Below are 12,824 nucleotides of genomic sequence, written 5' to 3' on the forward strand. Positions count from 1 at the left end.
AAGTGAAAGGTTCTGAATATTTTCTGAATCTGTTGTATGTAGCTTTCTCATTCATCTCTTATGACTTATAAAAGACTAGCATAATAAAATGCCTGTTTATTAAAACAGGCTTAATGGTGTACAATGGTATTCTGTCTGTTTCTTTTGTGCTGTACATTTATGAACCTCGGTTCACCAGATATGTCTTACGTCCCTCTTTCTTTCTGCATCTTGCTGTCTTTTTTGTTGGACACTCCTGCCCTGCTGTCGATGTTTGAGGACATGGCACACAGACAAACACCACATGGTTTACAATCTCAAACTAGCCAGTTGCCTTTGTTTGTTCGACATTCCCACCCAGCCACTCACTCACTCACACACACATATATAATATATATATGTATGTATATATGTATGTATATGTATATGTATGTATGTGTGTATATATGTATATACTGTATGTAGTTATATATGTAGTTATATATGTATGTATCTATGTTTGTATGTATGTAAATAGAAAATATATAAAATACATACATATACACACCCATAGAGAAAGAGAGGTTTGGTATAGTAAACGTTTGATTTAACTGACTTAAACTTGGTTCAACCAAAGGTATGTTGATTTGCTTATCATAAAAGCCACATTTGATTTAAAAACATATCAAAAACTCTGGTATCTTAAAAAGGGGACCCAACTCCTCACCCTTCAGAAATACAGTATCAGGAGCCACAGGTTTAATGCTTCAACTGCCTGGAAAATGTCATTCTGATTTAACAACATTCAACTTTAATAATTACATTGTCCACTCTTATTAAATCTGTTAACTATTATCTGTTTACTATGTAATTATTTATTCATATTTGAAGAAATGAAGCATTAGTGCATCAAGTAAATTTGACTAAGATCATCCAAAGACTCAGTTGTGTATAATAAACATCCACATTTGTAATTTACTATCTAATGTCTTAACACGTAAATCATGCTTCTTCTAGACTGGGATGGTAGCACTGGTTTTTGGAAACTAGTAAAAGATTTTACTTTAATCACAAAAAGTCCCAGAAGTAGGTCTTTATTTAATTTTTATTGTTTTGTTTACTTTATTTAGACATATGGAATAAAACTGGTGCTGTAAAGTTAATTCGGTGGTCTCCAGACTGTAGTGTTGTTATGGTTACCTGGGAATTCGGTGGTCTTTCTTTGTGGAGTGTCTTTGGTGCTCCCCTCATCTGCACCCTGGGTGAAGATTTTGCGTAAGTATTACAGAACATCTGTGATATTCTCAACTACATATTTTATTCACCTTCATATCAGTTTAATGCTTAATATATTTTTACAGGAAATTCTGGGAACACACTTTATTTTGTATTTTCTTAAAAGTGAAGCACTTAAAGTATATGTTGTAACATAGTCCGTGTAAGAATATGATTTCCTAGTGAGTTGCTGTTTTAAAAATCAATACAGAATCACAGTATGTTGATTTCTCTACTTCTTAGAAAAATACAGCAGAAAATTGGAAAAAAACAAATCAAGACATGAAACGAGTATTCCTAATGCTTACAAATTTGAAATGTCTATATTGTAACAGGTTTTTAAAAAATCTGTTTGGATTTTAATTGTTGTTATTTTCAGTCAAAATCTTTAAAACCGTGTAGTTTTCTAACGTCTTGCAAATAATCTCACCTTTCCAGGTAAAGGCTGTGTTTGTAGTGGTCCATCCCTGTTTTTGCATTTCTATCTTTGTTCTGGTCACTGTCAAAGCCTCATGTGTGCCTTGATCTCCTGTCAATGAAAATCGTTTTACTGTATGACATTCATTGACAGCACTAGAACACCATCTTTTCAGCATATATTTTATATATATAAAATTATTTTTCTTTCAGTTACCGGCCTGATGGTACAAAGAAAGACCCCATTAAGATTGATTCCATGGTAAGAATGTTCTTCATAATTCTTTCTCTTTATGCCACTTTTATTCATATGTTCATGTGTAATTCTTTTTGTTTTTTGGATTTCTTTGTTACATTATGGTATTTTTTTTTTCCAACCACTGGTTAAGGTTTGGTATCTTTCAAGTCAGTCATTTCTTCACAATAATGCTATATATGCTTTTGCCAACCGAAATTGTGTTAGAAAGTTAATCACATCCTATACATTAAAAAAAAAAAAAAAAATCTTGCCTTAGGTAGCACTTTACATTGCAGTCAATGGGGCATGGAGGAAAAGCTTAAAAATTTACCAAAATACATTTATTTTTAAAGCCAAGACAGTTGTATTGCTCTGTATTTATCCACGTCTTTTGATTACACACACATTGTGAAACAGTTTATACCTGTCATTTTTGACAGAAAAAACACCAATATTATGAGATTCAGCCATTTGAAAAGAAAACCAGCCATGCACGATTCTCAGCACTTAGTCTACCTGTGCAACAACCTTTCACCCCTTGGCGTGTGGTTTCTTCCCAACAGACCAGATCACAGTAAACTTTTAGTGCCACGTGATTGGTATTGTTTTGACTTACTTACGTATTTACCTGAGAATTCACACAAGTGAATAAAAAACGTATCCTTATCAAAAGAAAAATAGCACCAGCAATATGGAATAAAATTATTATTTCCAGATCCTTTTGTTGTCACAAATATGCATTGGAAACACGGAAAGAGCAGATCAATACTAGTAGGATTTTAAACTTTTTCTCTGGATCCCATTCCTTCCAGTGTAATATTTTTTTAATTTATAGAAAGCGCTTAACTTTAGAGCACAATTTCACTTCCCTAATGGATATTTATGATTTTTGTGAAAAGGTAACATCCTTTAACAATAGAGGTTACAATGTCACAAAGAAAATCAAACTATATACTGTATGTGTATGTAAAATAATTTATTTCAAAGGTGTACATTTCTTTTGTTTGGTAGAAACACCTAATTTTTTAATCCTGTTACTTTGCACAGCTTCCTAAACCCTTTAATTTTGCTCTTCTGTTGCATGTAAAACAGCTCAAGCTCTTCGTGCTAGATTGGATCTGTTCATCAACAGAAATTTCAGCTCCTGACACATTCTCGATTTGATTTGACTCTGCCTTGAAACCTAGATCTCTTTATTTTTAATTTACTGTTTTGTGGTTGAAGTTGTATGTAATTGAGGAATATATGCCTTCTTGTATGCAGAGCTCTTGCTGTTCATAGGAGAATTTCTCACTTCTGCTCAGTCCATTTAACTTTCAATCTTTAAAGGAAATTGATGTAAAAAAGAATCTCAATAATAAGATAATGCCATCTCTATAACTTCATAGTATATTTGGACCCAGCATTAATGTATGCTGGTATAATTTTTTCCAACAAACTTTAATGAGTGTCAGGCTAGCAATTTAATTTCTGCCCCATCATGCAACAGAATACTACATACTTTAATGTCAGAGTTTTTTGGGGTTTTTTTAAAGCAATTTTTTTTCTGCTGTCCTTTAAAGTTCAGGTTAGTTAAACACACAAATTGTTTACACATTTCCAATTTTTCATGCATGGAGGCTTTTTTTTAAACCATTGGACACTTGGTGATGCCCTTGTATAACATCCTTTATGCAGAGTTATGCTAAATCTTATAATTAAAATGTGGGTGGCTAGACTTGATTATTCCATGATGGAATATTTATTTAGGTTACAAGTCAATGACCAAAATATTACACAGTAAAAAGGTGAACATACTGTAATTCATTTTGATTTGGTTCAGTTTATCATTTTTATAGTGCTCTTTGCTGAATACAGATACAGAGCACTTGAAGAAGCACTGTAATAGAGAGAGCATCATTTACATACTAGGCAGCTAGGCGCAAAGCACAGCAAAATAAAGCAATTTAAGTTTGTTTAACATAAACAAATCATGTCGATAGAAAGCCATTAACATTGTAAGTGAGATATGAGCAGCTGAGAGCAGAAAATAAAAACTCCAGCCAGCAGTGTTTTCTGGAGAAAATAAACATCTTAGCCAATTTTAAATGGACAAAATCACCGCTCTGATAACCCAGGAAAACTGGCCCTCCACCCCCTGCTGGGCATTTTGCATCATTATAAGGATGTGTTGGGCAGTCTGATAAGAAGATTAAATCTTTTCATCCTTGGATTCCAAGGCCCCCATTAAATCTATAATTTCCCATGGGTAGGAGTAGCAGATTGGCATTGCAACAGTGGCACCATGTGCCACAGCCATATACTGAAAAGAGCAAAAAAACAGAAATATGTCTGTTATAGTTCATAATGTTAGTCACACGAATATTTCTTTGTGCAAATGACACATAGAGTTGCGGTATAAACAGTTAATCTGGCATGCTAGACTAATGTAATGTGTCTTTAGCCTGGATTTAGAAGACCACTAGGGCTTCTGTTACACAAGAAGGAAGATAATTTCACAGCTCCGGGGCACAAGCCTAAGAGCTTAACCTCCCACTTTTGTTTATTAATCATTGGAAGATTTAGTAGACTGTCATGTAAGTTAATGCTGGGTATGTATATAATTAGAACCCCAGATAAATAAGTAGGGCTTTGGCCATTTAAAGCTTTATATGCAAGAATCTAGTATAAGGACTTAAGAATATGAGGTAGGTGATGATACTTCCAAGTTCTAGTAATAATTCTTATAGCAACATATGGAATTAACTGAAAGCTATAGATAGAATGATTTGAACAACTTGTGAATAATGCACTACAGTAGTCAATCCTCCCAGAAACAATTGCATTAATGCATGGCTCTTTTTCCTATATACTTACAATTAAAAAAAACAGATAAAAACTTTTATTAACCATGAAGAAATTACAAAGCAGATAAAAAGGCCACAAATGCACACATAACAAGAATTATAATCATCTTAGGTATACTAATAAGGTACAAATACACATATAATATGAATTATATGTGAATATACTGACAAAATTGATTTCGAATTCCACATACTTACAAGTTATACTCTCACAGTACAGGATGTCAGCCATTGGCACAGTTTATTGCACATGGTGGTGTTGTCTGTTAAGATGTCTACTAGACCAGCTCTGTACCATCCAGCAAACCAGGAACAAAATCTCCACTGCCAAGGGGTGACTCGCTATAGATCCTGATGGCTGAGGGTATAAAAGACCTTAAGCAGTACTTCTTACAGCAATTCAGTTGTCTCAGTCTACTAAAAAATGCTTCTCTGATTAACCAAAACGTCATATAAGGAGTGAGTGTAATTGTCCAGGATAGTCAGCAGCTTTCTGAGTGACCGTCTGTTCTACCACTTCCTCCAGTGAGTCAAACCTGACTTCTGAGATTGAATTAGCCTTTTTAGTCTGCATATTTAGTCAGTTGGGGTCACTTGCACTAATGCCATCTCCCAGCACACTACTGCTTTGAAAAATACACTGATCACTACAGACTGCAAAAAAAAACCTGTAAGAGGCTGCATGTACCAAATGACCTTAACATCCTCATGAAATAGAGGCAACTCTGAACTTTCATGTAAACAGCCTCCATGTTAGTACTCCACTCAATGTCCTCACCACCTTCGCATCTTCAGCATCAATTAGAACTGGGGGCAGAGTGGGCTTGATCTTTCTGAAGTCTGCGATGATGTCCTTTGTTGTACTGATGTTGAGATGTGTATGGTTAAATTTGTGCCGTTCAACAAAGTCTTCCACATGTGTCCTGCATTCATTCTTCTTCCATCTTCGGATACACCCAGCTATAGCTGTGTTGTCAGGATATTTCGTAAGATGACATGTTTGGTATTGTATCCAAAGTCCTAAGTGTACAGGGTAAACAGGAAGAAGGAAGCCGGTATAGCTCCCTGTGGAACCCGAGCTATTCATGACCATATCCAATAACCAGTTCTCAAGCCCCATAAACTGTAGTCTGAAAGTTAAATAAAAAGGGTTACTAAACATTTTTAAGGGGATGGTGTAATCAGAAATAGATGGGCGTGAAAGTTAATTCCTTAATTACATCCTGATTCAGTAAAGGTGTAGGCCTGCAGAGTTAAAAAAAAAACAACAGGACATTTTGGATGCCTGTATCATTCTAATCAACTAAGCTGTTTTGTTTTCTTTTCTCAAAGTCAAGTAGGTATCACCATCTACTAATATGTTACTCATTGATACAATTAGTTAAGGATATAATCAGAGAATTGTCATTTGGTCTGAAGAAAACATATAGCTGTGTATCATATGCTTGTACATACAAGTAAAAATTAATATGTTTACTATATCTCCAGCAGTAGTATATGAACTGAGAACTTTAACTTACTTCTGGGCCCAACCCAGAGAAGCTCACCATATTTAATTCATTTGGGGGATGAACTGATTCCAGCTCACATGAGTCCATCTTTTCTTCCAGCATCCTAGCCATGATGGAAATAAGACATCCCACTTGAGTAGTGTCCACAACCTGCTCATCCTCCTCTATCCTGGCTGGGATCCCCATCCATCCTCCTAGGCATTTACATGGTGTTACAGAGTACTGTATTGTTTAGGTAATAATGACAAGAAAAAGAGTCTGTACTGTAAATCAACGCAACCATGGGTATGCCTAACTACATAGTACACCTTAGCAGCAACGTGACATATTCTTTCTTTCAAGGCTTCCAGATTTCTTTCGTTTAATGACCCAAGAAATGTGAACAACAAAAACCAGAACAATTAAAATGAAGGTACATAAAGAAAATACAATATAATTATGAATAGGAGGAGGAGGTGACATGGAATGGAACAGTGTGAGGTTTTTTTTTATGGTGGCTGGAGTGCCAATTCTGCCACCAACTCCCAGGTTTTTCCCAGCAGGAGGGCCTACATGCAGGGATGTATACAGATTGACGTCATACCCAGGATGTAACAATTACAGGTTAAGGGCCTTGCTCAATGGATAAAATATCATTTTATTCTCTCTCTAGCTCATGCACACATACTGTGTTAACACTCTGGGTGCTACGTTAAAACTTTGAAGGGTGCTCAATAATACTGTAACGACCTGGGGGAGTGTAAGTGATGAATGAAGGAAATTAGTATTTTTATGCTGATTGCTGGGAAGTGGCCCTAAAAAGGACTGCTTGACTGTTTTGCACAGCACTGTTTTTACCATGCCATTCAGGTCTTCAGTGGAGCCACACAACTCCCACTGTTTCCTTTTTTAACCTTCAACACACTATATGGCTCAGAGGCAACTTGCCTGTCACACTGTTTTTCCAACTCTCTATGAGCAAACCCAAGCTTAGGGTCCAAATCGAAGACTCGCGGACAAGCTTCTGATCCGATAGGCTGTAGCAGCAGCTGGGAGACATGATCATAGTGATGTGTCTGCGCAGTCTTTACGTATAGCTCCTGGGGATGCTTCATAGCTGGCCTGTTCAGGTATTCCCACCACCTTGGGTAGACTACCGCCAGAGTTCCTGATGCTTTGGTTAGAAGCATTGCTATAGGTTGCTGTTTCTTTGCATCATCAAACAAATCTTGCAGTGGCTGTGGGCAAGTTTTTATTCTTTGGTTAGGTGGGGGGGCTACAGCCAGGGTATGCCTAAACATCACTTCATTTATATGGTTGTTATACATGTGGCAAATTCAAATTTTCCCTTTTGAAACTTTTTTTTTTTTCCTTTTTTTTTTGGGAATATTTGCAATCCTTGGTTGGTTGAAACCGTGGATACGAACCGTGGTACTTTCTATTTATAAAGAAAATGTAAATTTGAAATGGGTCTATACTTATTAAGTATATGTGGGTCTACCCATGATTTTTTTCAAAAATGGTCTGGCAGCCAACTATGTAATGTATTAGACAATGTGTCAGTTATTGGCAGTCTATTAGTATGTTAAGAATAGGCGCAGTCAGAACACCGAGTGGTTAAGGTTTATCATTTAGAAAATATTAATTATATAAAACATACATAAAACTGCCATTTTTTTATCTAGTTAATCATTACCACCTCTTGTTTCTGCCACGCTTTATTGTAAATCATCCTAATTTCTGATTGATCAGATTTTATTGTTTTTATTTTTCACCCTAAATCAAACTGCTGAAGTGAATAAATAATGGGGTGGACTGACAAGGCCATTAAGGGCTTTTCCAGGTCTGAAGACATTTGGTTAGGCTCAGTGATTCTGCCTGTCACTTTAGTCATGTCGGGCTTGATGTTAATAATAATAATAATACATTTTATTTATATAGCTACTTTCCCATGCTCAAGGCACTTACAGAATATAAGAAAGAACCGCATGGTATACAGTATATAGCATAGTACAAACCAAATAAATAAATAAAAAAGATTAAGACAGTAAATTCAGAGAGAGCCTAACAGACAACAGAATTGAAGGTGTAGCACACACATACAGGTTACATGAGCATCTTGACAGAGAGGTAGACTGAGAAGGGGATTGAAGTCAAGTAGAGCTAAAAGCCTTCCTGAACAGATGAGTTTTGAGTTGTTTTTTAAAAGAATTCATGGAGTCAGCTGACCTGATTAAATGATGTTGAACATGCACACTTCCGAAGGGCATAACACTCTGTGAAACTGGTATACAGGTTGTAGATATAATGATCCAGGATAATAACAGAGGTAAAACAATGTGTCCACTAAGTAAAGAATAATAATAATAATTAGAACAAGATCCCAACATAATTTAACTCCTCCCCACAATAGAGTTGCCGCTCCCCCTCACCTTTAGAGAGCAATCCACTCTTGTCTGAGAGAGAATTGACCTCAAACTTGGAGGTGTTGATTGTCATTCCTGACACTTCTCACTCAGCAGTGAATCACTCTAGTGCATGCCGAAGGTCACAGTCAGATGAGGCAGTCCCGACTGGACACCCTCCCATCCTTGACTGTGCCTTGATGTCATGTCCATGAAAAGCACAAAAAGGAGTGCTGACAAGACACTGCCTTGATGCAGTCTGATATCCAGAGTGAACAAATTCAGACACAGCTCTGACTACTCTCATACAGGTAATTCATAGCACACTCTGTTAACCCACGCTCCTGGAGCACCTTCCATAACCCATCCCGAAAGACACAGTCTTATACTTTTTCCAAATCTATAAAATACATGTTGGCTGGGTTTATCATACTTCCATGCACCCTTCAGGAACTGTGCTAGGGAGAAGAGCTGGTCTGCTGTTCCATATCCGGGACTGAATCCACATTGTTGGATGTATCTTTGTCTCAACCATTGCACAAAGTCTTCCCTCCTGCATGAGTGATGGAAAAGGAAATTTGATATTGACAAGCAGATTGTTCTGCGGGCATTGTACCAGTCTATGGTGGTGAAGCAGTAGCTACATCTAAAGACAGAGCTCTCAGTTTACTGGTTGATCTACATCCCTGTCCTCACTTGTGGTCATGAGTTGTGGATAATGAACTCATGAATGGGACAAGTACAAGCAACAGAAATTCAATTTCTTTGCAAGGTGGTTGGGTGGTCACTCAGTGATGGGTGAGTAGTTTAGAGATTCAGGAGAGTATAGAGAAGAGTCGCTGCACCTTTGGATCAAAAAGGGGTCAGCTGAGATGGTTTGAGCATGTTGGAAGGATAAACCCAATCCCCGAGAGCGACTATCCATGGAGATGATCTCAGACATGTCCCACAGGGTGGAGATCCTGCGGCAGCCTCAAAACACACTGGAGAGGATTATTTCTTCACTGACTTAGGAATGCCTAGGTTTGAATCTATAACTGGGGACAGGGAGGTCCGGGCTGACCTGCTTGGCCTGCTGCCGCCACAACACTCACCAAGAAAAGCAGTTTAGAAAATATAATGAGATAATAGTTTGACCAATCAATCTACATGAACAAAAAAGTTAATCAAGCAAGCCATACAATTGTGTGAAATCAGAACCTTATAAAACAGGATGGCTTGCAGTTCCTGACATAAATGGTAAATCTGCATTTGTAGGAAGTAATAGGCTGGAATCATTTAGATTTTTGGGATGAAATTCAGAATCACTGGGTGTAATCTACACAGTGATTGGGGTCAAGGGGATGAAACAGGCAACATAGCTGAAATGAATATAGGTGTTCTAATCTCATTGGATACCCTTGATCATGGAAAGTAGAGGACAGGAACTTTGATTGCAGTTGGTGAACCCGAGGGAATGCAAATGATATCCAACAGCCTGGTTTCTTATTTTGGAAATTTTGCTGTCACCATTCCTTTAATGGGTTTTTGCAGTATTATCTCAGTATTAGCTGCCTTTGATCAGACTGTACGTTCGTTTTCATGATGCAGGTGTTCTGCAGAGCTGCACTAACTAACTGTGGGACCTCCCAGAGATCTGTTTATTTAACCCAAACTCATGGGATTCCACTTAATTGCACACAGATGGACTCCATTCAGCTAATTATGCAATGTCTAATGACAACTGGTTGCATTTAAGTCTACATACTCACGTCATAGCATTGGGCATGAATAATTATGGATCTGTCATTTTCTGTTTTTTTTGTTTATATTTATTTAATTTGGAAATATATGTGAACCTGTTTGGCCTTAATCCTAATTTTTTGGATGATCAGTAGCAAAAACAGTCAGTACGAAGACTTGAAAACCGTTCTAATTGTAATGTAGCATAATATAAAAATTTCCCATGGGTGGGTTCTTTTTATAGTCATTGTCTCATTAAGTGAAAAGGCACACAGGTTTTATATTAGAGAACATAATTAAGAGAAATGGACTGCTATTACAACCCCATAATCCATTCATGCATCTTTTTTTTCCAGAATTTCGTTTTCTCTTAAGATTTATTGAGCCAGAGTCTCTTCTTTAACATGTGTTTTTGTAACTTTCTGTAAATGTTTGAATTGAGATTCCAAGTTAATTTAATTAATTCTGCCTAGCAGAAAGCTAGCTGAAATTAAATGATTAGCTGTTGTATCAGTATTATCTGAGAAGGTTAAATGGAATGGGCATAGAAATAAGGAAAATGTAGTTGCTTATTTAGTTTATACAAATGTTTTGCCTAAAATATTATTAATGTGTTTCTCCTGTTGTTGCATGTTTTGTAGTGCTGGGGAGCAGAAGGCTACCACCTGTGGGTCGTCACTAGTGACAGCTTTCATCTTTTTGACAACAGGCCAGAAAATAAAGGCACAGTGCAGCAGTCTGACATGCTGCAATTCCAGTTCATTAAAAGCGCCTTAACCATGAATCCTTGTATGGTAAGTGCACTGGTCATAACTGGGACTGGTGCTGGATTCCATGATGATCCGTTCTTAGCTATATATGTGATTGTTACATTAGGATTTTGGCTTTGTTTATTATATTGCATTTTTATAATACACTATATGACCAAACATTTCTGGACACCTGACCTTCCGTCACACCTGTATGAGCTTGTTGGACCTTCCATTCCAAAGCTGTGACATTTCATATGAAGTTAAAACACAGCTATAACAGTGCTTTCCACATTGTCTTGGAGTGTGTCTGTGAGGATGTGTGCCCATTCAGCCAAAAGAGCTTTTGTGAGGTCAGGTACTGATGCTGGATGAGACGTCCTGGCTCAGAATTTGTCTTCCAGTTCATCCCATAGGTTTTCACTAGGGTTGATATCCGTATCTGTACAAGCTAAATGAGTTTCTCCATGTCTTTACTGACCTGGCTTTGTTCACAGGGGTACAGTCATATTGGAACAGAAAAGGGGCTTCCCCACACTGTTGTCACAAAGTGGTCTAAAATGTCTTTTTATGTTGTAGCATTAACCCTTTACAGTACCCTTTACATGAACCAAGGGACCAAGCCCAAACCCCGAAAAACAGTCCAAGACACTTACCCCTCCTTCGCATTTACAGTGGGCACTATGCAGTCCAGAAAGTAGCATTCTCTCCTGGCATCTCCACAAACCCAGATTTATGCATCAGACTGCCAGATAGTTAAGTATGATTCATCACTCCAGAGAACATGTTTCCACTACTCCAGAATCCAATGGCTGCGTGCTTGACACCACTCCAGCCAGTGCCTGGCATTGCACATAATGATCTTTGGCTTGTGTGTGGCTTCATGACCATGGAAACCCATTTCAGGAAGCTCTCAACACACAGTTCTTGTGCCGATGTTGCTTCCAAAAGCAGTTTAAAACTCTGTTGTGAGTTATACAACAAGAATAGGCGATTTTTATGCGCTGTTTGCTTCAGCACTTGGCTGCTGCACCCCTTGTGATATTGTCTACCACTTCATGGCTGACCAGTTGCTGCTTCTAGATGCCTCCACATCATAGTAATAGCAATTACAGTTGCCCGGGACAGATCTAAATTCATATACTGACTTTTGGTAAACGTGCCAGCCTACGACAGTGCAAAATTTAAAGTCACTGAGCTCGTCAGAACAAACAGTTCTACTGCTAATGTTTGTCAATGGAGATTGTGTGGCTGTGTGCTTTGTTTTATGCACTTGTTAAAAATGGAACACTTTAGCTCAATAATATGGAGAGCTGTCTGCATACTTTTGGCCATATAGTAATTTTTCACAAAATAGAAGAATGTAACTAATTATCAGATTGTTTGGTTCTTGTAAGATTTTCATAAAGGTGCATCTTTATATTGTTTTATTTGATTAATTCCATTATTTAACTTAATTACCAGAATGTGCTGCATATTCATGTTATATTATGAAATATACTCTCCTAGAAATAGATGGGACAATATAGTACTATCTGTCTAAGAATGGAAATATAGCTTTTTACAAATTCCCAATAAAGAAATACATTTATATAACAAACAACAACAACCCCCACTTAAATACAGGCCAGAATTACTAAAAAGAAACAAAAGTTCTGACTTTGCTAAAGATGAGAAGAACAGTCCAGTTTCAATGAGAAAAAAAGAATCTGCTCTTCTCTTTC

General features: G+C 37.2%; 1 protein-coding gene and 1 long non-coding RNA gene across 2 annotated transcripts in view; one reads left to right on the forward strand and one right to left on the reverse strand.

Annotated features, from left to right (window-relative positions):
• ric1 (RIC1 homolog, RAB6A GEF complex partner 1) overlaps positions 1–12,824 on the forward strand; it is a 176,825-nt gene that overhangs the window by 129,232 nt on the left and 34,769 nt on the right. The window contains exons 9-11 of the mRNA XM_039759563.1: positions 1,089–1,233; positions 1,864–1,912; positions 10,993–11,145. Coding sequence (XP_039615497.1) covers positions 1,089–1,233; positions 1,864–1,912; positions 10,993–11,145 — 347 coding nt within the window. The remainder of the gene's footprint in view (positions 1–1,088; positions 1,234–1,863; positions 1,913–10,992; positions 11,146–12,824) is intronic.
• The window catches only part of LOC120532993, an 82,723-nt gene that overhangs the window by 53,830 nt on the left and 16,069 nt on the right, over positions 1–12,824 (reverse strand). The window lies entirely within an intron of this gene.

The sequence above is a fragment of the Polypterus senegalus genome, chromosome 7, assembly GCF_016835505.1.
Source record: "Polypterus senegalus isolate Bchr_013 chromosome 7, ASM1683550v1, whole genome shotgun sequence".
NCBI lineage: Eukaryota > Metazoa > Chordata > Cladistia > Polypteriformes > Polypteridae > Polypterus > Polypterus senegalus.